This window comes from Macaca thibetana, chromosome 1 (assembly GCF_024542745.1).
Source record: "Macaca thibetana thibetana isolate TM-01 chromosome 1, ASM2454274v1, whole genome shotgun sequence".
NCBI lineage: Eukaryota > Metazoa > Chordata > Mammalia > Primates > Cercopithecidae > Macaca > Macaca thibetana.
Window position 1 is genome coordinate 45,620,448 of NC_065578.1, and position 22,408 is coordinate 45,642,855.

A 22,408-nucleotide genomic window follows, 5' to 3' on the forward strand; every position below is an offset into this window, starting at 1 on the left:
GACCCACTCACTCCATCCAGCAGTAGGACTTGTCACCATCCACATGGACAACACTGCAAGTAGGGTTGTTTGTGATCATTCATGCACACACACATTTAGCCTTCCAGAATTTGACCACCAAGGAAGTACTTTACCAGCTCCTGCGGCTTCTCCTTCCTTGGTCTGCGCAGAGTCATCGTGGCAGTGTGTGAGGATCCTTTACCCTAGGTTGCCTGCTGGTTTGTTTCCGAGTTGCTGAGAGCTCACTGAGTGAGTCCTGATTTCTCACCCCTGAGGCCGTCACAAGAGGGTGGGGCATGCCTCCACATGAGAGAGAACCGGAGACCGCCCCCAGAGGGGAATGTAATCACCGGCAAGCCCCCAAATTGTTATAAATAAAGTTTCAGTGCCACAAAAGAAATAGCACTAGAATATAACATTTTCTTTATTTTTCTTCTCAGCAAGGCAATTTACTTCTATAGAAGGGTGCGCCCTCACAGATGGAGCAATGGTGAGCACACATCTGGACAGGGCATGGAAGGGGGGTTCTTATGCCTGACCCACGTGACTGCTGCTGCTGTGTCCTTTCCCTGTTGGCTAGGGTTAGACCTATAGGCTAAACTAATTCCGACTGGCTAATTTAAAGAGAGTGACAGGGTGAGTGGTTTGGCGGGAAAAATGGTTATGGCAGAGCAGGAAATCAGAATGAGTCAGGGTGAAGAATGAGTTAGGGAGGAACAGGTAACCAAAAAACGTTGCTTTATGAGGAAGTTCAGTTTAAAAGTAGAAGACAGGCCGGGTGTGGTGGCTCATGCCTGTAATCCCAGCACTTTGGGAGGCCAAGGCGGGTGGATCACGAGGTCAGGAGATCCACACCATCCTGGCTAACACAGTGAAACGCCCTCTCTACTAAAAATACAAAAATTAGCCAGGCGTAGCGGCGGGCGCCTGTAGTCCTAGCTACTCGGGAGGCTGAGGCAGGAGAATGGCGTGAACCCGGGAGGCGGAGCTTGCAGTGAGCTGAGATAGCGCCACTGCACTCCAGCCTGGGCTACAGAGCCAGACTCCCTCTTAAAAAAAAAAAAAAAAAAAAAAAAAAAAGAAGGCAAACAATTGAACATACTGACATATTGATTCTTTGAAGAGAAATTTAGAACTCATATCTAACAGCTGGCGTGTCTGGCAGGGGGCTCCGGCTGGGGCGCAGTCTTGAGCATTTGGGGCTCTGGGGTGCTCAGGGCAGAGGCTGGGCCAGGGCTGTGGCGCCCAACCGGGGCTAAACTCAAGCTTGGGAGGTCGCCCACGCGAAACAGTAGCCCTTTCTGACCCGCCTACTCGGCTTGGCCCTGAGCGGGACGTCGCTGGGGGCCATGCCAGGCGGGCCGCCTCTGACAGCCGCTGGCGCGCTCCGCCGCCCCTCCCGCGCAGGCGGGCGTGGGATCCCGGCTGATCCAGTCCGGGTTTTGCGGCGGAGCTGGCGGGCCGCGCGTGCGGCGGCTTCAACTGTCGTCTTAGGCAGCAGCAGGCTACGGGGATCATGGGGCAGTACGAGCTGTGGGCCGCTTTGCCTGGCGCCTCCGGGGTCGCCCTGGCCTGCTGCTTCGTGGCGGCGGCCGTGGCCCTGCGCTGGTCCGGGCGCCGGGCAGCGCGGGGCGCGGTGGCCCGGGCGCGACAGAGGCAGCGAGCGTGCCTGGAGAACATGGACAAGGCGGCGCAGCGCTTCCGGCTCCAGGTGACTGCCTGAGAGTGGTGGGGTGGGCGCCGCCTGAGGGTACACGCAGCAGCACTTTCAGCCGCCAGACCCGCGGAGGGACAGGGTGGCGGGCGGGCAGAGCAGATGTGTAGCTTTCCAGAATCTCTCCTCGCCCTAAGATATTCCGCACTTTCTAAGCCAGGTAGAGCCAGGGGGAGGAAAGGAAACGATAGTGTCAAGGCAGGTCGTGGAAGAGGCCTTCCCCTCACTGGGTCAAAGAGGAGTTTTGCTTTGTGCCAAAGAATCTTACTGCCTATTGGAATGCGAAAACCCAAGCGTGACAACCAGTAGGATGCTAGGGGTTGAGGACTTTGGAATCGCAGAGTGTAATGGCCAAGGGAATCTGGAGAGCTTAGAGGTGTTTTTTTTTGTTTGTTTGTTTTGTTTGTTTGTTTGTTTGTTTGAGGCGGAGTCTCGCTCCGACTCCCAGGCAAGAGTGCAGTGGCGCGATCTCGGCTCGCTGCAACTTCTGCCTCCCGGGTTCAAGCGATTCTCCTGCCTCAGCATCCCCAGTAGCTGGGATTACAGGGGCTCGCCACTATGCCCGGCTAATTTTTGCATTTTTAGTAGAGACTGGGTTTCACCATGTTGGCCAGGCTGGTCTCGAATGCCTGACCTCAGTTGATACACCTGCCTCGGCCTCCCAAAGTGTTGGGACTATAGGCGTGAGCCACCGCGCCCGGCCGAGTTTTCAAGCTTCTTGATTTGTGCATTTGGATCCTAAGAGGGAGCCGGACAGAAACTTGCCAAGTGCACAGGGAGATCTTGGCAAAGCCAGGCTAGAAGGGAAGTCTCTCTGGCTTCTGCTGCCGGCCTGTGGTGTCCAACCCCTGGCAAACCCTTTCCATGAGCAGGTTCAGTTCCAGCCCTCCCTGGGTGGTCTGTCAATAAACTTTTCTTCTCCCTGCACTGCCTCTGGATCACCTCAGTATGTGGGTTTTGGGGCGTGGAAGGGCCTGGCTGAGGGTTTGGAAGACGTGGCTTGAAGAGGGGCTTTTCCTCCGGATGTGTGAAGCACAGACCCCAGTTAAAGCCAACATGCTGAACTCTGGGAAGTGGTGTTATGTGCTGAGAGAGGGAGGGCTTGCTGTGTGTGGGACCTGACAGGTGGGAAGGCTTTCCAGGTTGGGAACTGCAGGATTCAGGAGGGTGTGCCTGGGTGGGAGACAGAAAGAGTCACAGAAAATTGTGTTCAGCAGATGTTCCGCAAGTGATTTTTGATTTGGGGCAGAGCTGGAACTAGAACCTAGGTCCCTGGCTGCACTCTTCAGCCACACTTTCATGAAGAGGAACAGGAGAGAGATATGACGAAGGCACCCTTGCATGCCAGCCCAGGGTGTAGCCTTGCATTGAAGGGGGCCAGCCCCTCCACACCTGTGGGTATTTCTCGTCAGGTGGGACGAGAGACTGAGAAAAGAAATAAGACACAGAGACAAAGTATAGAGAAAGAACAGTGGGCCCAGGGGACCCGCGCTCAGCACACGGAGGACCCGCGCCGGCACTGGTCTCTGAGTTCCCTCAGTATTTATCGATCACTACCTCTACCATCTCGGTGAGGGGGATGTGGCAGGACTATAGGGTAATGGTGGGGAGAGGGTCAGCAGGAAAACATGTGAGCAAAGGACTCTGTGTCATAAATAAGTTTAAGGAAAAGTTCTGTGCCTTGATGTGCATGTAGGCCAGATTTATGCTTGACTTTACACAAGCATCTCAGTGCAGTAAAGAGCAGTATTGCTGCCAGTATGTCTCACCTCCAGCCATAAGGCGGTTTTCTCCTATCACAGTAAATAGAATGTATGATTGGGTTTTACACCCAGACATTCCATTCCCAGGGACGGGCAGGAGACAGATGCCTTCCTCTATCTCAACTGCACAGAGGCCTTCCTCTTTCACTAATCCTCCTCAGCACAGACCCTTTACGGGTGTCGGGCTGGGGTACGGTCAGGTCTTTCCCTTCCCACGAGGCTGTATCTCAGGCTGTCTCAGTGGGGAGAAACCTTGGACAATACCTGGCTTTCTTGGGCAGAGGTCCCTGTGGCCTTCCGCAGTGCATTGTACCCCTGGGTACTTGAGATTAGAGAATGGCAATGACTTTTACCAAGCATACTGCCTTCAAACACTTTTTTAACAAAGCGCATCCTGCACAGTCCTAAATCCATTAAAACTTGAGTCAACACAGCACATGTTTCTGCGAGCACAGGGTTGGGGCTAGGGTTACAGATTAACAGCATCTCAAGGCAGAAGAATTTCTCTTAGTACAGAACAAAATGGAGTTTTTTATGTCTACTTCTTTTTGCATAGACACAGAAACAGTCTGATCTCTTTCTTTTCCCCACACGTGTTGTGCTTTTGGCTGGCTGTAATGTATGAATTTACTCCAAACCATCCCTGGGGCAAAGATATCTCATATTTATTTGGTAAGATAAAAAATATATCTGGTTCCAGCCTCCACTCACCAAGCTGGCTGAAAAGTCCACCATCAGTCCATTTTTAGGGTTTCTTAGTGGGAGGGCCCTGATGGTCGACCCAAATTGGCCATCTCCCCTACACAAGCACAGGTTCTTCGCTGTCTAGTTCCCCTCTCTGGCTGGGCTCTGGAGGCCCTCCTTAGAGATCCTCCTGTTTATCCCTGGCTCTGTGCAGCCAGCTGAGTTCTGCCAGCTCCAAGAGCGGCGTGGGCAGCACTAGCAGGGATATGCTCACAGTTCTTGCCTGCAGAACTCCCCTCCTGGTTCCAAGGAATCCACCTGGCTAGCAGGGGTGTGGGATGGTAGCAGGATGGGTCTTCCTGCACTTCAATTCCAAACAGCAGCATCTGTATGGTTTTCCTCTGGAGCAACTGCTCTTCATTATTTTTACAAGCAGATTATTCCAGACAGAAGTTTTGGCTCTGAAACTTGGCTCTTTCAGGAGGAGAAGCGGAAAATTACCTTTTGGGTTTCCAATGACTGTGGTTTTGAGTAATCAGCAAAGGGGCGGGTTCCTGATTGACAATAGCTTTGTAGGCTTTGAAGGAGGAGTAAGATTTTTTGTTTTGTTTTTTTTGTATTTTGTTTTTTTGTTTTTTGAGACGGAGTCTTGCTCTGTCGCCCAGGCTGGAGTGCAATGGTGCGATCTCGGCTCACTGCAACCTCCACCTCCCAGATTCAAGCGATTCTCCTGCCTCAGCCTCCCAAGTAGCTGGGATTACAGGCGTCTGCCACTATGGCTGGCTAATTTTTGTATTTTTAGTAGAGACAGAGCTTCATCATGTTGGCCATGGCTGGTCTCGAACTCCTGACCTCAGGATCCACCTGCCTCAGCCTCCCAAAGTGCTGGAATTACAGGCATGAGCCACCGCGCCTGGCCAATGCCTGGCTGATTTCTGTAGTTTTAGTACAAATGGTTTCGTCATGTTGGCCAGGCTGGTCTTGAACTCTTTTTTTTTTGAGATGGATTCTCACTTTGTTGCCCAGGCTGGAGTGTACTGGTGCAATCTCGGCTCACTGCAAGCTCTGCCTCCTGGGTTCAAGTGATTCTCCTGCCTCAGCCTCCTTGGGTAGCTGGGACTACAGGTGCCTGCCACTACATCAGCTAATTTTTGCATTTTTAGTAGAGACAGGGTTTCACCATGTTGGCTAGGCTGGTCTCGAACTCCTGACCTCAGGTGATCTGCCTGCCTCGGCCTCCCAAAGTGGTGGAATTACAGGTGTGAGCCACCATTCCCGGATTCTTAGCTGTGTCCAAGGAGGACACAGCTGGATGAGGGGATACCTAAACACCTGCATTTTCACAAAATAGTTCACCTCTCTCTAAACTCTTGGGCAACTCTAGAGAAAGGTGTGCTTCTGGTAATTCTGTTGACCCATTTTTTTCCCCACCCTGTCCCCTGAATAAGTTTTGGTATCTTTTTCTAGACTGAAGAGAAGGACCACCATCAATAGAATAGTATAGCTGGGAGAGACATCACAGAACACCTATTTATGCCCTTATGCCTTTGTATATGCACTTTTGTTTTACCCTGAAAGTTTTTTCCCACATCTCTTACAACCCGCTTATCAATCACGCTGGCACTGTGGTTCAGCGGAGAAAACAACACAGATGGAGGAGGGGCAATGCCCCCTAAGTGATTGGTAGAGTATCCCTCTCTTGAAAAATTGTGCATGCAGGTGGCCACAGGTTTAGACGTTACCTGTATACTATACTTCCCTGCATTCTCCACAAAATCAGGTTTCCACATGTTCACCGATTGGCCTCCTGGAGGTGCAGACTTACTTTGGTGTCTAGGAGAAAATGTCTCAGCTGCCTGACACTAGTTGAAGATTTAAAAATAGCTGTTAGCAACTGTGTCATTAACTGTCAACGGGGAAGAACATAGGAAAGAATGAAAATGTGTGCTGAGCACGGAGGGGAGCATGTTGATAGGTGCTAGCTGCCATGCACAGGGACTCTGTGGGCACCTTGTTCACTACAAGGTGATGGTGATGGGAGATGGTGACCGGACTGTCGGGTGGCAATTATCCCAGGGTGGTGAATGCTCTGCTGATTTCGACATCCTTCTCCATACTCTTAGGCATTTTAAAAAACACAGTGAACCTATATTTATATGAGAACAAAAATAAAGCAAAAATTTAATTTTCATTGTCAGATGGGAAAGTCAAGATGCAGTACTGTGTGTATAGTATGATTCCTTTGTGCAAAAAGGAATATATATATAGACAACTGTTGACATGGTGGGTTTTTCATAAATATTTTCTTTTCCTGTAAGATTACACCAGAAACTGTTAATTATAGTTTTCCTTTATAGAGGAGGGACTGTGCAAGGGGAAGCAGGGGTGGAGGGAGTGCTCACTTTTCATTTTGTATACCTTTAAAAAATATATCAAGAGGATTATCTGGTGTGTTTGGGGAGAAATCTTGAACCCATTTTTTTCTTCTTTGTAGCTCCCTGTGTTAGAAAAAAAATCCAAACTAAGTGTTGTATCAGTTCAATGAATTCAGGGAAGAGCTCCTGATACTGAGGACATCAGGGGCAGAGGCTGTGGCATGTGCTTGGAGAGGGCGGGCGCCAGGCTCTGGGGTGTTGGGGGTGGAAGGGGGCAGTGGTCCCTGGGTGGGGAGAGGTGCACAGGAGTCTGAGAGGAACACAGCTTGGAAGCACCTCCTGGAATATGCTCTGGAGCCTGTGGTGTGATGAGATGGGGATTTGAAGGGGAGAGGCAAGGCCTGGTTGGATTTTGCACTGTGTGGCCATCAAGGGAAGTGTGGGCTGGAGGGGCAGGACCTGGGCAGGGCAGCAGTTGGGTGGCCCTGTGTGACCCAGGTGATAAGGATGAGTCTGAGGCCTGGTGAGGGCCTTGGTTGAGGGGATGGAGAGGTGACCATTTTTCAGAGCTACTTAGCTTGGTGACTGGATGCAGGTGGGGGTGAAAGGGAGGCACCAGAAGGACACCTGTTTCCTTTCCTGAACATCTGGATGAATGGCGTGGCCTCCCCTGAGTACAGGGTACAGGATACACAAGGAGGAGATGGTTGAAAGTCGGGCAGGTGAAGAGCTTAGAGGAAGGACAGGGAAGGTGGACAGGTGACAGGAATAGCCCAGTGAGCTGGTTTGGGCTCCATTGCCTCAGGCTGGGTAGGGGATCTGGGGGATATGGGATGGGTGGAGAGCCTGGAGTCAGAGGTGCATAGGGGAGGAGTGGAAGCCAGGGTAGGGGAGGAGGGTAAGAGGGGAGGGGAGGAGGGGAAGGGTAGAGGGGAGGAGGGGAAGCCAGGGGAGGGGAGAAAGGGAAGGGTAGAGGGGAGGAGGGGAAGCCAGGGGAGGGGAGGAGGGGATGGGTAAAGGGGAGGAGGGGAAATGGAGGAGGGAAGGAGAGGAAGTAGGGAGGGGAGGAGGGGAAGCAGGCCAGGGCAGGAGGGGGAGGAGGGGGAGGGGAGGAGTAGAAGCAGGGCTTGCGGGGTGGGAGGAGTGGAAGCAGGAGGAGGGGAGGCCCTCTCCCAGAATCAGAGAGGGAAGAGAAGGTACCCAGAGCTCTGTCTCTCCCCACATCTGGCATCTTCTTATCCTTCAAATCACAGCTGACACGTGGCTTCTTCAGATAGGCCTGCCCACCCTAAGTCAGTGCCCTGTCATTTTTGTCACAGCACTCCATTTCTCTGCTGTCTCACATGTATCATGCATGATCTATCTATTATTTAATTTGTTTATTTTCTTGAATGTAGTCTCTGAAAAGGGACCATGTCTGTCTTGGTTACCTCTAGATGCATAGCCCCTAACCTGGTCCTTGCCATACAGTAGATTTCTGGAACATGTTTGTTGACTCACTACATAAATGAGTGACAGAAGCAGTAGCAGAGAAGCAGGAGGGAAACCAGGAGAGTGTAGTGTCTCCAGGTCCAGGAAGAATTGAAGAGAGCAGGCGTGTGGCCTCAGTACTTTCGAAGGTCTCAGTGATATGGAGTAAGATAAAGAGGCAAGTATCTGTTGAGTTTAGCAACAAGGAAGTCTCTGGTGACCTTGACAAGAGCAGGGGAGGGTGGGGTGAGATATGGTGGCTATGACTCAGTGTTTTTTATTTTTTATTTTTATTTTTTTGAGACTGAGTTTTGCTCTTGTCGCCCAGGCTGGAGTGCAGTGGCGTGATCTCGGCTCACTGCAACCTCCGCCTCTTGGGTTCAAGCGATTCTCCTGCCTCAGCCTCCCGAGTAGGTGGGATTACAAGTGTGCACCACCACACCCGGCTAATTTTTGTATTTTTAGTAGACACGCGGAGTTTCACCACGTTGGCCAGGCTGGTCTTGAACTCCTGACCTCAAGTGATCCATCCACCTCGGCCTCCCAAAGTGCCGGGATTACAGGAATGAGCCCGCCTGGCCAACTCAGTGTTTACTCACTAACCCAATACCCTTGAGGAGAGGCCGTGCGCGGTGGCTCACACCTGTAATCCCAGCACTTGGGGAGGCCAAGGTGGGGGCAGATCACTTGAGGTCAGGAGTTCGAGGCCAGCCTGGCCAACATGGCTAAACCCTGTCTCTATTAAAAATACAAAAAATTAGCCAGGCATGGTGGCAGGTGCTACTCGGAGGCTGAGGCAGGAGAATTGGTTGAATCCAGGAGGCGGAGGTTGCAGTGAACCAAAATCACACCACTGTACTCCAGCCTGGGTGACGGAGCAAGACTCTATCTCGAAAAAATAAATAAATTATTGAAACAAACAGACAAAAACAAACCCAATGCCCTGGGGAAGGAGGAAGGAGGAACTGGATGGGTGTTTGCAGTCAGGCTGACCCCAGAGACTCTGGGAGCCCTTGAGGCCTGGCAGACAGAGGTCTGCCTGCGTTTGCCCAAATGTGCCTCCTCCTGGGGAGAGCTCCTCCCTCTCCATCCTTCCCATGTGCCACCCACTCACCACACTCTGTTTTATTGTCTTTATTTCTCATTGTCTAAAACCTCATCTGTTTGCCTGTCATCTGCTCACCCCGCCCCTGCCCTGTGTGAGCTCATTTGGACATGCCTTCTTGTTCATGGCTGAACCTCAGCCTAATGTGGTGCTGGGTATGGAGCAGGCGCCTAACACACATCTGTGGAATGAATGTGGAAACCCTCCCTTTTGGGGTGTGGCCTTCAGTCACAGACCCAGCCTCCCAACATGGGGTCTTCTTGTTTTTGCCCTTCCCTGCTAGAGGTTGGCAACCCCCTGGGCAGTGTTCAGAGCTGCTCTGTGGGTGTGGGGATGGCATGGGGTCAGGTGCAGGTGGATGGCTGGTGGGCAAGAAGGCATCTGTCTCTGAGCCTCAGTTTATCTGTGTAATGGGAATGGCAGTAAGACTTAATCAAAACATGGATGACATCAGCGTGGTGCTTGGCACACAGAAGGCAGCCACTGCTGGTGTATATTTGTAGTGGTTTAATCATCAGTCTGGAGCTAGCTAGGCACAGTAGCATGTGCCTGTAGTTCCAGCTACTGGGGAGGCTGAAGTGGGAGGATCGCTTGAGCCCAGGAGTTCGAGTCTAGCCTGGGCAACACAGCCAGACCCTGTCTCTAAGGGGGAAAAAAAAATACCTGGGCAGGTTGGCTCGCTGGGCACCACTTCAACAGGCTTCTGGAGGAGATAGAGCTGCATTCTCTAGGGATGGCAAACAAGGGCCTGCTCAGGCTGGGCCATGCCAGAGCTGCTGGGGCATGGGCCACTGGTGTCTGCTACAGGCTCATGAGACTTCGGTGAGTAGGGGACTGATCCGAGTTTGTCCCCCACAGAACCCAGACCTGGACTCAGAGGCGCTGCTAGCCCTGCCCCTGCCTCAGCTGGTGCAGAAGTTACACAATAGAGAGCTCTCCCCTGAGGCCGTGCTCTTCACCTATGTGGGAAAGGTAAGGCCAGCCAAGGCCAGCTCCTCCCTTTCCCCTCCCACTCTCTGCATAGGCTGTGGAGAAAACTTGGCCTGGAGTCAGTGAGAAAACCTGGCCTGGGAGTTAGTCCTGCTGGGTGCCATGGTGGAACCTACAGTGCCAGGGACTGCCAGGGAAGGAAGGAACCAGAGCGTGTGTGTGTATGTGTGTGTGTGTCTGTGTGTGTGTGTGTGACACTGAGCATGCTGTCTTAGCTAGTAACCTGGCTTTTAGCCCAGACTTCCCTCTCCCTCCCGCCTCCACCCCATTGGTCAACAAGTCTCTGGTCTGTTCCCTTTTTTTCTTTGAGAGGAGTTTCGCTCTTGTTGCTCAGGCTGGAGTTCAATGGCGCAATCTTGGCGCGCTGCAACCTCCACCACCTGGGTTCAAGCAATTCTCCTGCCTCAGCCTCCCAAGTCTAGCTGGGATTACAGGCTTGGGCCACTACGCCAGGCTAATTAAAACATTTTTTTTTTGGCTGGGCGCGGTGGCTCAAGCCTGTAATCCCAGCACTTTGGGAGGCCGAGACGGGCGGATCACGAGGTCAGGAGATCAAGACCATCCTGGCTAACACGGTGAAACCCCGTCTCTACTAAAAAATACAAAAAACAAAAAATACAAAATCTCGGCTCACTGCAGCCTCCACCTCCCGGGTTCAAGTGATTCTTCTGCCTCAGCCTCCCGAGTAGCTGGGAGTACAGGCACCCGCCACCACATCCAGCTAATTTTTGTATTTTTAGTAGAGACAGGATTTCACCATGTTGGCCAGGATGGTCTGGAACTCCTGACCTCCAGTGATCCACCTGCCTCGGCCTCCGAAAGTGCTGGGGTTACAGCTGTGAGCCACTCTGCCCGGGCCCCGACTAATTTTTTGTATTTAGTAGAGACGGGGGTTTCACCATGTTGATCAGGCTGGTCTCGAACTCCTGACCTCAGGTGATCCACCCGCCTCGGCCTCCCAAAGTGCTGGGATTACAGGTGTGAGCCACCATCCCTGGCCCCTTCTTTTTTTTGAGATGGGAGTCTCGCTCTGTCACCCAGGCTGGAGTGCAGTGGCATGTTCTTGGCTCACTACAACCTCCACCTCCCGGGTTCAAGTGATTATCATGCCTCAGCCTCCCGAGTAGCTGGGATTATAGACGTGCACCCCCATGCCTGGTTAATTTTTGTATTTTTATTTGGCCGGGCTGGTCTGGAACTCCTGACCTCAGGTGATCCTCTGAAAGTGCTGGGATTATAGGCGAGAGCCACCGCGCCTGGCCTGTTCTTTTACCCAGCCCTCTCCTATATCCATCCCCTTTGGCCACCCTGGCCTGCCACCACCATCTCCCTCCATTCCCAAGCACCATCCTCCTGGTCAGTGCCCTCTTGTGTCCCCAGCTCTTCAGGCCATCTCTTGTACTCCTCCTCTGTGTGTCGCATCACCTCTGGCCAAGGCCTTCTGGAGCTTGGGGTGTCAGCAGCTCTGCACTGGCTCGGGTGGGGCTCCTTTACCTGGAAGGCTGTTTCCCTCTTCTTTGCCCCTCTCTGTGCCATGGGCTCCCCTGGCTGAGCCTTCAGGGCTCAGAGCAGGAGGCACCGTCTTCCATTTGCCGCCTGAGGCAGAGTTTCCTCTTCCAGGTCTGCTCTCATTCTAACAGCACATTTCTCATCACAATGTCAGACTTGTCTTCTCTATCTCTTTCCCATGTGGGGTCTTTGTGGACAGAGCTTATCTATTTGTCTTTGAACCTTAGTGCTCAACATGTTGCATCTCACATAATAAATGCTCAAGAAATGTGCTTGAAAAGAAAGGGAGGGAGGGAGGAAAGAGGGAGAGACAAATTGTGCTTTGTGAGTGTGGCCTGCATGATTTCTTGAAAGGGCGTGTGTGACCCCTAGGCAGGTGAATTGTCTGGGTGCAGTGTATGTGACAATGCTGTGGGGGCTGCAGCTGAGGGAGCGAGAGCATGCTGGGCTGGTGTCACTGAGAGGGGCACATACACAGTCTCAGCAGATGGTCTTGCTTCTTCCCTGTCAATGTCCCTGAAAAGGCTCCTGCCCTTCCTAGTTAATCTAGTCAATCTGGTTAGATTGGCCTTCTCTGTTCCTGCCTCGGGTACCCCAGGGACAGATTTTGCACATGCCCAAATATGGCAACACAGCCCACCCTGTTTCCCCCAGATGACCCCCAGGAGTAGGAGTATTTACTGAAAGCTGCATCCCACTCCGCCCTCACCTTTCCTTCTGTAGGACCCTGTGTGGTGTGGTTTGAGCATTGTAGGCAGATTTCCGCTATTCGCCTGTTCTTCTCTTTTGTCAAGCTCCTACTCCATGTAACTTGATTATCAAATTCAAGAGTTCCTGGGTAAGGGGAGGCTTGACTGGGCTACGTGTGGGGAAGGCGTGGGGTAGAGGAGAGAGTGCTGGGCTCCGGGAGGCGGGAGTCTGGTCTAGCCCTGCTCTGTGGCACCCTTCAGTGTGACCAGTGACGAGGGCTGCCCCTGTCTGGTTTCTGTCTGCCTCACTGGGCAGAGATGTGGCTTGGAGGAGGTGGGGGAGTGGCCAGTGATCATCTTCCTCCCAGCTCACCCCCTGTCTGGCGGGCATCTGAGGCCAGTATCTTGCTCCCTTGAGTGTCCTGGTTGTGCCCTGGTCCTGGTTGAAGGCCAGACACAGCCAGGATGAGGCCTGGGCCAAATGTCACCAGTGAGGCAGATGCCGGGCCCTAGGTCATCCTCTGTGCCCCAGGCTCTGGGCCATGTTGCTGGTTCCCCTCTCCCTGGGTATACTTTAAAAGGCCAGTTCTACATGATGTATATTTCACCACAATGTTTTAAAAAGGCCAGCCTCCTTTTACCTTATATCTACTTCCCCTTCCTCAGGCCTGGGAGGTGAACAAAGGGACCAACTGTGTGACATCCTATCTGGCTGACTGTGAGACTCAGCTGTCCCAGGCCCCAAGGCAGGGCCTGCTCTATGGCGTCCCTGTGAGCCTCAAGGAGTGCTTCACCTACAAGGTATGCTCTGCCTCAGTGCCAGGCCTCCATTGTCGCCTCCATCCCTGCCAGCCTGCTTTGTATCTTGGATCATTTTGGGCCCTCAGAGGAGGTATCATGTCCAAAGGCCTTGCGAGGGGACACTGGTATACCTGTCTTGGCCTGTGTGACAGCTGTTAGAGTTGGCCCTGGGCTGCCCACGGGCTCTGACTCACAGGTCATGTCCCTTTTGGTGCCCATCCCTCCTCCCAGGGCCAGGACTCCACGCTGGGCTTGAGCCTGAACGAAGGGGCGCCGGCGGAGTGCGACAGTGTGGTGGTGCATGTGCTGAAGCTGCAGGGTGCCGTGCCCTTCGTGCACACCAATGTGCCCCAGTCCATGTTCAGGTTGGGTCTTGGGGCGGGGTGGGGCAGGGGCACCGGTCCCAGCATGACACGGGCTGACCCGTTCTTGCCTCCTCCAGCTATGACTGCAGTAACCCCCTCTTTGGCCAGACCGTGAACCCATGGAAGTCCTCCAAAAGCCCAGGGGGCTCCTCAGGGGGTGAAGGGGCCCTCATCGGGTCTGGAGGCTCCCCCCTGGGCTTAGGCACTGATATGGGAGGCAGCATCCGCTTCCCCTCCTCCTTCTGCGGCATCTGCGGCCTCAAGCCCACGGGGAACCGCCTCAGGTAGGGTGGGTGGAGGGCGCTTCTGGGCCCCTTGCTGTGTGACCTTGGCCTAGCTTCCAACCTCTCTGGGCTCCAGGCAGGGATTCGGTCTCCGGGGTTTTGCTGGGAGGAAGCATTACAGTACCACTGGCTGGGCATGGGTCCTAGTTTCCAAAGCGGTAAGTGTTCAGAACTGCTCTGTGGGTGTGGGCATGGCGGCGGGTGGCCGTTTCCTGTTTCCAGCGTCTTATGTTTCTTATCCAGCAAGAGTGGCCTGAAGGGCTGTGTCTATGGACAGGAGGCAGGTGAGGTCCATGGTGCTCTCCCCTAGGAGGGTGGGGGTCGGCCTGACCCGCTTGCACCCATGCTTCTCAGGTGGCAGGGCAGTGTCTGGCCCCCAGGCTGCTCAGGTCTGGATTCCTCCCTCCTTGTCTGCTTACTTCCCTCCCCTCTCTGCCTCACAGTGCGCCCCTCCGTGGGCCCCATGGCCCGGGACGTGGAGAGCCTGGCGCTGTGCCTGCGAGCCCTGCTGTGCGAGGACATGTTCCGCTTGGACCCCACTGTGCCTCCCTTGCCCTTCAGGGAAGAGGTGAGCAGGGCTGGGTGGGCATGGGTGTGGACTGCTGAACCTAGACAGCCACCCCAGGGCTTGGAGGCCCTGTCTCCTGAGAACCGTGCCCCAGGGCTCTGAGGCCAGGGCGGGTTGCTCCTCCACAGACGGCCACCAGATGGAGCCCTTGCCTGCATTTGGAAATCCACAGGCTTTCAAAGGCGCCCAGCCTCTGCTGCTGGCACCAGGGATGCAGGAATCACTTCCCAGCCTGCTGACCTTCAGCAAACAGAGGCCTTTCTAACAGTATTCCTGTCCACATTTTGGCGAGCAGCATGCCACGCTGCCTGCAGACCCCAGCTCATGTAGCCCGTTCTTGCCAGAGGTAGGCTGCGTGAGCCGGGGTCTGCAGGCAGCGTGGCGTGCTGCTCCTCAGAGTACCACCGCAACAGCCTGTTGCCGAGATAGGCTGGGCTTGTTGCTTTCTGTGGCGAGGCAGCACTGTCTTGCAAAGCCTTAGTAGCATCTCAGAGGGCAGGAAGGGTGGGGAGATCTGCTGAGATTTTGAAGTCTGGTTTAAGGTGGATCATTCAACATGGGGGTTGGTTAAGATTGGGTTGGGGTCATCATGTGATCGCCCATGTTAAGGATTGGTGGGCATAGCAGGGTGTGGATTTTGAGGCGAGAGGTGTCAGCTGATGCTTCCTGTTGAAGAGTTGATGGGTGTTTCTGGAATGAATTGGAAGGTTATTTGTGCTTATGTGTGTTATTTGGAGGAGGTGGGGGAGTGGCCAGTGATCATCTTCTTCCCGGCTCATCCCTTATTGCGGGGCATCTGAGACCACTATTTTGCTCTCTTGAGTGTTCTGGTTGTGCCCTGGTCCTGGTTCTCTCTTTCTCTGTTGGGGTCGAAGGCCAGAAACAGCCAGGTTGAGGCTGGGGCCAGATGTCCCCAGTGAGGCAGGTGCTGGGCCCTAGGTCATCCTCTGTGCCCACTCCAACACAGTGTTCAGGAGCTGTAAAGTTAGATTGGTGTAGACAGAGGAAGAGTGAAGTCACATTAATGTAGACAGTAAGCTGTGTGACGTAAGCCCCATTTCTCAGCAGTCCAGAGATTGTCTATCTTGTACAGACCTCTTGCCCTCGCCCCAGCCAAGGTTGCCTTGGAAAGGTTGAGGGTTTGTGGACAGGAAGGAGATTGGGCCTTGGTGTTTCTTGGGAGTGGGGCAGCAGGGCAGATCTGGGCTGGGTAGGGGGGCAGCAGGGCAGATCTGGGCTGGGTAGGGTGAACTCCCCCTCCTCAGGCAGAGGGAGATATTCTAACCGAACCCACAGCGATAGGCAGCTGCGAAGTCCTTCCTCGGAGAAGAGGAGGAGATGAGGTCCCTGTCTGGAAGTATGGAACAGTTTATCATGAGAGCCAGGACAGGTGGTGGAGAGCCTCAGCACAGAAGACAGCATGCCTGCATTCCAGACCTGTCTTGTCACTCTGCATTGGGTAGCTTTGGGCAAGTCCCAGTCCCACCTAATCTCCCTATTGAGAACTCAAGCCTCAGTTTCCTCATATGACCAGTAGGAATCCTTATCCTTGCTCTGCCCACCTGAGTCACTGTGAAGGTGTTTTATGAAAGGGTCAGATGCAGAAGGGGCTGGCCTCGCTGACTGCAGCCTTGCAGCTGTGTCTGGGGCTGAGTAGTTTCTCTGATCTCTAGGGCTCCTGCCTAGGGCTGTCTTCTCCTGACCTGCCCCTATCCCCTGTATTTTCCCTCCAGATCTACACCAGCTCTCAGCCCCTGCGTGTGGGGTACTATGAGACTGACAACTATACCATGCCCACCCCGGCCATGAAGCGGGCCGTGCTGGAGACCAAACAGAGCCTTGAGGCTGCGGGGCACACGGTATGACTGCAGGGTCCTAGAAGTACTGGCATCTCCTGTCCTCCTGGGAAGCCTTCCTGGTACCCATGACTACTCCATCCCTGGCATCCTGGCACTCTGATGGTGTTGTCATCAGGGTGAACTGAGGCCCTGTGGGACAAGTATATAGAGGGCTGATCAAGAGTATTGGAGGAGTGATTAAGGGAGAACTTCAGCCCTGTGCTGTGTGATGTGTGAGCACTGCATGCAGGGAGGCTCTTCAGCTGTAGGCAGTGGTGCACAGCTGTCCAGAGGCTCCCAGGGCCATGGGTTTTGGTCTGGTCATTTATACAACTTTATGTGTGGCTCCAGACTTCTCTCATGCTGTGCATTCCACAGTGAGTTTTCTTGGGTCAGTAAGGCTGCCTTTGTGGCTCTAGTGAGAGCTATCATGTGGGCAGAGTTGGTCCAATCCATCCTCAGGGCCACCCAGACAGCATGGGAATCATGGAGCCAGTGGTTAGGTCAGGAGGCCTTACACCCCTCAATCCTTGCAGCTGGTTCCCTTCTTGCCAAGCAACATACCCCATGCTCTGGAGACCCTGTCAACAGGTGGGCTCTTCAGTGACGGTGGCCACACCTTCCTACAGAACTTGTGAGTGATAGTGGGCTCTGGGGTCTTGGTGGGATCAGAAAAGTAGGCAGACCCAGGGGGAGCAGCAGGGTGTGGTGATACCTGGATGGGCCTTAGCTGAATCCAACAAAGGCCTGATCACTCTGGGCCGGGACCTCGCTGTCCCTCCAGCTGGGCACACTGACCCTGGAGATCCCTTGCCAGGGTGCCAGCCCGAGGGGAGGAGGCTGGGTTGAATATCTGTGGCCTATCCTTGATCTGAGCTTGTTATGAGGTAGGAGGTAGGCAGGAGGTTGCCTCTCTGTTTGGGAAAGATTTGGGGCAAGGGCAAGATCCAGGCAGGAGGGTGGGGGCTTGGACTTGGGTGACTCCAGGCTCTGTCTGACTTGAGCCAAGTCTTCCTTTTGAGCAGGACCTCAGCTTTCTCTCCTGTAAAGTGGGTGAGTTGGACCAGGCTCCTTTTAAGGGACTTTGCAGAGCTCATTTTTAGGGAAGTTGGTTCCTCTGGGCTGTTTTTAGTCCTTAAAGGTTGTCAGGGGCAGAGGACAGGCCTGTGAAGGCCCCTCCTGGTGATATACCTCTGCTGGATGGACTGGAACCCTTCAGAACACAGTCCTCCTTCCTCCACTTCACCGATGGAGAACTTAGCCCTGCAGCCTGAAGCTTGGCCCTGCAGCTTCACTCAGTCAAGGGCCCAGCCTGTCAAGTTCCTTTCCTTCCCCTAGCAGCCAAGTGTGGTCCAGGCATCAGTGGAAGGGGTCAATCCTCATTCTGGCCCTGGGAATGAGTCCCCAGGATCAGCTGCCTGAGACCTTTCCCTGAGATCTTGAGCCAGAGATAGCCTCAGAGCCATGCTTCATGGGCAGCCCACCCTGGATTGCGCCACCTGTGCCTCCAGACTGGCCTCCATGTCAAAGGGGAGGTACCCTCAGGGAGGCCTCATCAGGGAGACGTTGCCCTCAGTTCTTAGAGCTCTGAGCTGGGTTTGCTGGAGAGGGATACCCTGAGTCCTGCCTTGGGGAGCTCCCGTGGGTGTGGGTTGGAGCCCAGGCATCCCAAAGGATCAGTAGAAACAAACGGCATGTTTGGAAGGAGGGAGCCGAATCTGGTGAGGAGGAGGTGGACAGTATCCCTGCATAGAGAACGGGATTGCTGTGGGCCGGGTGAGCAAGCCGGGAAGGATGCGGGGATGGGAGTGCCTGGACCCAGCCTTTTGTTTCCCAGCAAAGGTGATTTCGTGGACTCTTGCCTGGGGGACCTGGTCTCAATTCTGAAGCTTCCCCAGTGGCTTAAAGGACTGCTGGCCTTCCTGGTGAAGCCTCTGGTGAGGGCACAAGGAGTAGAGGGGCTAGGATGACTGGGAGGAACCTAGGGCCTCCTATCACGTGATCCCCCATGGCCTTCCTCAGCCTCTCTTGGTTTGGTCAGGCATGGCCTCCTCTTCCCTCCAGTCCCCACCCAGATGGCTCTCCTCCCCTGTGCCCTGCGATCTTCAGCCAACCTGCGTGCTGAAAGGGGGGCTGACCTGGGCCCTGGGGGGAGGCATGGAGGGACAGGTCCCCAGTGGCTTGACCTGAAGAAGATTGACACCTGCCGTGGCCCAGAGCGGAGTCACCGACCCTGCATCTGTCCTGTGCAGTTCCCAAGGCTGTCAGCTTTCCTCAGCAACATGAAGTCTCGGTGAGGGTTCTTCTGTGCCCAGCTGCTGCCCCTGCCTGTCCTGACCCGAGTCTGGGTCTGGGTAGTTTCTGACAGGAAAGGACTTGAGGGAAGTAGCCTCTGAGGCTGGAAGTGGCCCAGGCAGGGGGGCAACCTTTGTGGCCTTCAGGTGGGACTTTGAAGTTGTCTTGGCAAGGTCCAGTTCTGGCCGGAGAACAAAGGCCTGAGGGGGACAAGAGGATGGGGGAGTTGGAGGAGAGGAGGTTGACCTGGCTGGGGTGTGGGTGGAAAGGACCAGGAAGTGGGGATTGGCCTGGGCTGGTGGTGGGGCACCTGGGAGAGATGCTGCTGTTAGAGATCTGAGCTGACCTGAGCTCTGCCAGGTCCTACTTGCCTCTTAGTGGCTTGGGCTGGAAAAGCAGGGTGTAAACTGCCCCATTTCAGGCCCTGACATCCCGTGGACTCACTCCTTCCCTCACCACCAGGCTTCAGGACTGGCGGCATCTATGGCCTCTCCTGTGTCCTGAGGGTAGCGAGGAATGAGGCCTGAGCTAGTCCTGGCTCTGCTGTGGAGTCACCAAGTGACAGCCTGTGCCCCTCTGGGGCCTGATTTTCTCATCCAGACAGTAGGGGTTTGAACTTCCCTCTCAGCTCCCATGGGGTTGTGAAGGGTCCACGGACAGGTGAGATCTGGAGGGTTGGCAGTAGGGGTCTGATGTTGCTGATCTCCATGGCTGTGACCATGATGGCTGGTGACCACACTCCTTCTGCCCAGGTCGGCTGGAAAACTCTGGGAACTGCAGCATGAGATTGAGGTGAGACCAGAGCCTCTGGACTGGAGCAGGGTGCCGGGGGGAGGGTGGAGTTGGACAGGGCACCCACTAACAGGGTCTTGCGGCCACTGCCCCCACGGGGCTCCCAGACGTCGTGTCGTCCCCCTTCCACTCCCTGGACCACCACTCGGGCCCAGCTCTGGGACCCTTACTTGCCCAGATGCCCATCCTTTGCGGCTGGGTCAGCCCAGGGCCCCTGTCCTGGCCGCCTTTTTGCCCCTCTGGAGCTGCCTGTGTGTGGCTCTGCCCCAGCAGGAAGAGGCATGTCCACAATTCATCCTGGAGGCGGAACGAGCGATGCCCTCTGAGAAGCAGCACCGCCTGCCCGGAGCACCTGTGTCCCACTGTGGCTCCTTTCAGATTCAGGGGGAGGTGCTGGGGCCAGAGCCACCCTAGCCACAGTCCCTGAGTTAGAGAGCCTGGGGGGGGCCAGGTCTGCGTGCTTTCACCCGGTGCGCTGTGTCCCCCACAGGTGTACCGCAAAACTGTGATTGCCCAGTGGAGGGCGCTGGACCTGGATGTGCTGCTGACCCCTATGCTAGGCCCTGCTCTGGACTTGAATGCCCCAGGCAAGGCCACAGGTGAGGCCAGACACCCTCCCTGTCCCTTCTATGAATCTGGCCATGTGCCCTTCAGGGCTGCCAGGAAATGGAAGAAGAGGAGCCCTCGGGGAGGACCCTGCCCTTGCGGGGGCCCACAGTCTGTCTGGCTAGAGACATGGGAGTCATGTGGGATGCCCTGGCAGGGTTTGATTTTTCTATCATCAGCACTATTCAAGCTGGGGACCTTGAATTACGGAATCTAGTTTGGGGAGGTGGTGGTTTGAAGTCCAGGTGGGATTTAGATAAATCAAAAAAATAGGGGCCAGGCGCGGTGGCTCACACCTATAATCCCAGCACTTTGGGAGGCTGAGGCTGGAGGATCACTTGAGCCCAGGAGCTCAAGAGCAGTCCAGGCAACATAGTGAGGCCTCTGTTGCTACAAAAAATAGAAAGATAAGCCGGTTGTGGTTGCATGTTCCTGTAGTCCTGGCTACCCGGGGGGCTGAGGCGGGAGGATTGCTTGAGCCCAGGAGGTCGAGGCTGCAGTGATTTGTGATCACACTACTGCGCTCCAGCCTGGGTGACAGAGTGAGACTCTGTCTCAAAAAAGGAAGAGGAAAAGAAAACAGAAACAACATTCCCAGTGGGGAAAGTACATGGGCAAAGGCATGGGGCAAGCATCAGTGGGATGTCCAGCCTGGCCCTGAAATCTAAATTCCTGGGCTTTGTCACTCAGACCTCAGTCCTGGGAGAGAGCCTTTCTCTGGCTGTAGACACAGGGTGCCATTTCATACGAGGTTTGACTCAGGCCCAGAGCTGGCACTGAGATTCCTGGGGCCTGCTGCAGCTGCTTGTGTTGTGTTCCAGGGGCCGTCAGCTACACTATGCTCTACAACTGCCTGGACTTCCCTGCAGGGGTGGTGCCTGTCACCACAGTGACTGCTGAGGACGAGGCCCAGATGGAACATTACAGGGGCTACTTTGGGGATATCTGGGACAAGGTGCTGCAGAAGGTGAGGACTGGCCTGCCCCTCAGCTGAACTCACTCCCCACCCTGACTCTGGCCGCTGTGGAGGAAACAGTACCAGTACTGCGGGTTTGCCAGCCTTTCTTAAACAAGACCTGAAGGACTGTGGCCTGGCCCTGCTTTGCGGCCTCTCTCTAGCTGGCGTGCTTCCTGGGCCTGGGAGTGGGGAGTCCTGCCTCGCTAACCCTATCCTGATGCCTGTGTCCCCTATAGGGCATGAAGAAGAGTGTGGGGCTGCCCGTGGCCGTGCAGTGCGTGGCTCTGCCCTGGCAGGAGGAGTTGTGTCTGCGGTTCATGCGGGAGGTGGAGCGACTGATGACCCCTGAAAAGCAGTCATCCTGATGACTCTGGCTCTGGAGGACTTGAGACTCACACTCTTTGCAGCCCAGCCTAGTCAGGGCACAGCTGCCCTGCTGCCACAGCAAGGAAATGTCCTGCATGGGGCAGAGGCTTCTGTGTCCTCTCCCCCAACCCCCTGCAAGAAGCGCCGACTCCCTGAGTCTGGACCTCCGTCCCTGCTCTGGTCCCCTCTCTTCGTCCTGATCCCTCCACCCCCATGTGGCAGCCCGTGGGTATGACATGGGCCAGGGCCCAACTAACAGTCAAGAAACAGCTCCTCGTCTGTGTGTTTTCTGGGTGTCATCGTGAAGGTGGGGGTTGGAGCCTGTTGAAAGCAGGGATGGCTTGACCATGCAGACCCAGGCTCCAGCCATGCCAGTCTCCTGCTCCACAACCTCCCCTGGTGCTCATCGCCCACAGGAGGGGTGCAAGCTTGTATCCCCCAGCACTTCAGCCCTGCCCCTCCTCTCTCACCTATACTAAACCCTGCTCTGCTGGACACTGCCCTTGGTCTCCTTCCTTCCTCTGCTCCTTTCCCTGCCTACAAAGCTCTTTCTGTTCCTCTGCTTTCCATGCTTTGAGACCTGGCTCAGATTCTTCTCTCTCCAGGAGGCCTTTCCTCCTGTCTCTGGGCCCTGGAGTATATGGGCTGTTTCTTCCCAGTCTGCCTTGTGTGGTGGGTATTGGGGGGTGTGTCTGCCTGCCTTACCACACTGGCTTTCCTTGACGGCAGGGACCCCATTGCTACATCTCTGTTTTCTGTGGCTAGCACAGGGCAGCAGGGGAAGCACTGAGTTGGGTTGCAGAGAGTCCAGCGTGTTGGCCCTGAGCTGGTGCTGTTTGCAAGAGGAGCCCATGGGCCTGGGGAGGCCGGCATGAGACAAGGTGACCTGGTAGAGTGTGCTCTCAGGGCTGGCCAAGGCCTGGATTGCCCTGGGAAGGCTTCCTGAAGGAGGTGGATGTGTGTTGAGTCTAGAAGTTTTCCAGAGACTGAGCTAGGGGTTGAGGACATCTCAGAGAGAAAGGACAGTATGCCCAAAGATCAGGGTGGGTTTGGTAAATGGCGGGCATGTTGAGTGGGCACAGGGGAAGCAGAGATGTAGGTGAGGACAGATCAAGGTGGACTTGGGCAGCCAGGTCAGGAACTTGAATTCTGTCTCGAGGGCAGTGGGACTCTGGAAAGATCATAGCTCAGCCTGAGGACTAGACTCGTGGGGCAAAACCTATAGAAGGGTAAGAA

The 22,408-nt window shown here is 54.8% G+C and overlaps 1 protein-coding gene across 5 annotated transcripts in view; it reads left to right on the forward strand.

Annotated features, from left to right (window-relative positions):
- The window catches only part of LOC126961331 (fatty-acid amide hydrolase 1), a 61,789-nt gene extending 40,348 nt beyond the window's left edge, over positions 1 to 21,441 (forward strand). For 2 of the 5 annotated variants that reach the window (XM_050801569.1, XM_050801570.1), the window contains exons 7-20: positions 9,970 to 10,083; positions 12,966 to 13,100; positions 13,332 to 13,465; positions 13,543 to 13,749; positions 13,993 to 14,033; positions 14,193 to 14,317; positions 16,051 to 16,176; positions 16,692 to 16,789; positions 17,993 to 18,092; positions 18,408 to 18,448; positions 19,203 to 19,242; positions 19,733 to 19,841; positions 20,670 to 20,815; positions 21,043 to 21,441. In XM_050801569.1, the coding sequence (XP_050657526.1) occupies positions 9,970 to 10,083; positions 12,966 to 13,100; positions 13,332 to 13,465; positions 13,543 to 13,749; positions 13,993 to 14,033; positions 14,193 to 14,317; positions 16,051 to 16,176; positions 16,692 to 16,789; positions 17,993 to 18,092; positions 18,408 to 18,448; positions 19,203 to 19,242; positions 19,733 to 19,841; positions 20,670 to 20,815; positions 21,043 to 21,171 (1,545 nt within the window). In that variant the 3' untranslated portion in view covers positions 21,172 to 21,441. Of the gene's footprint in view, positions 1 to 1,438; positions 1,712 to 9,969; positions 10,084 to 12,965; positions 13,101 to 13,331; positions 13,466 to 13,542; positions 13,750 to 13,825; positions 13,908 to 13,992; positions 14,034 to 14,192; positions 14,318 to 16,050; positions 16,177 to 16,691; positions 16,790 to 17,992; positions 18,093 to 18,219; positions 18,449 to 19,202; positions 19,243 to 19,732; positions 19,842 to 20,669; positions 20,816 to 21,042 lie in introns of those variants that run through there. The other 3 variants (XM_050801592.1, XM_050801577.1, XR_007728276.1) reach the window with 3 other exon arrangements.
- The last annotated feature ends 967 nt before the right edge of the window (positions 21,442 to 22,408 follow it).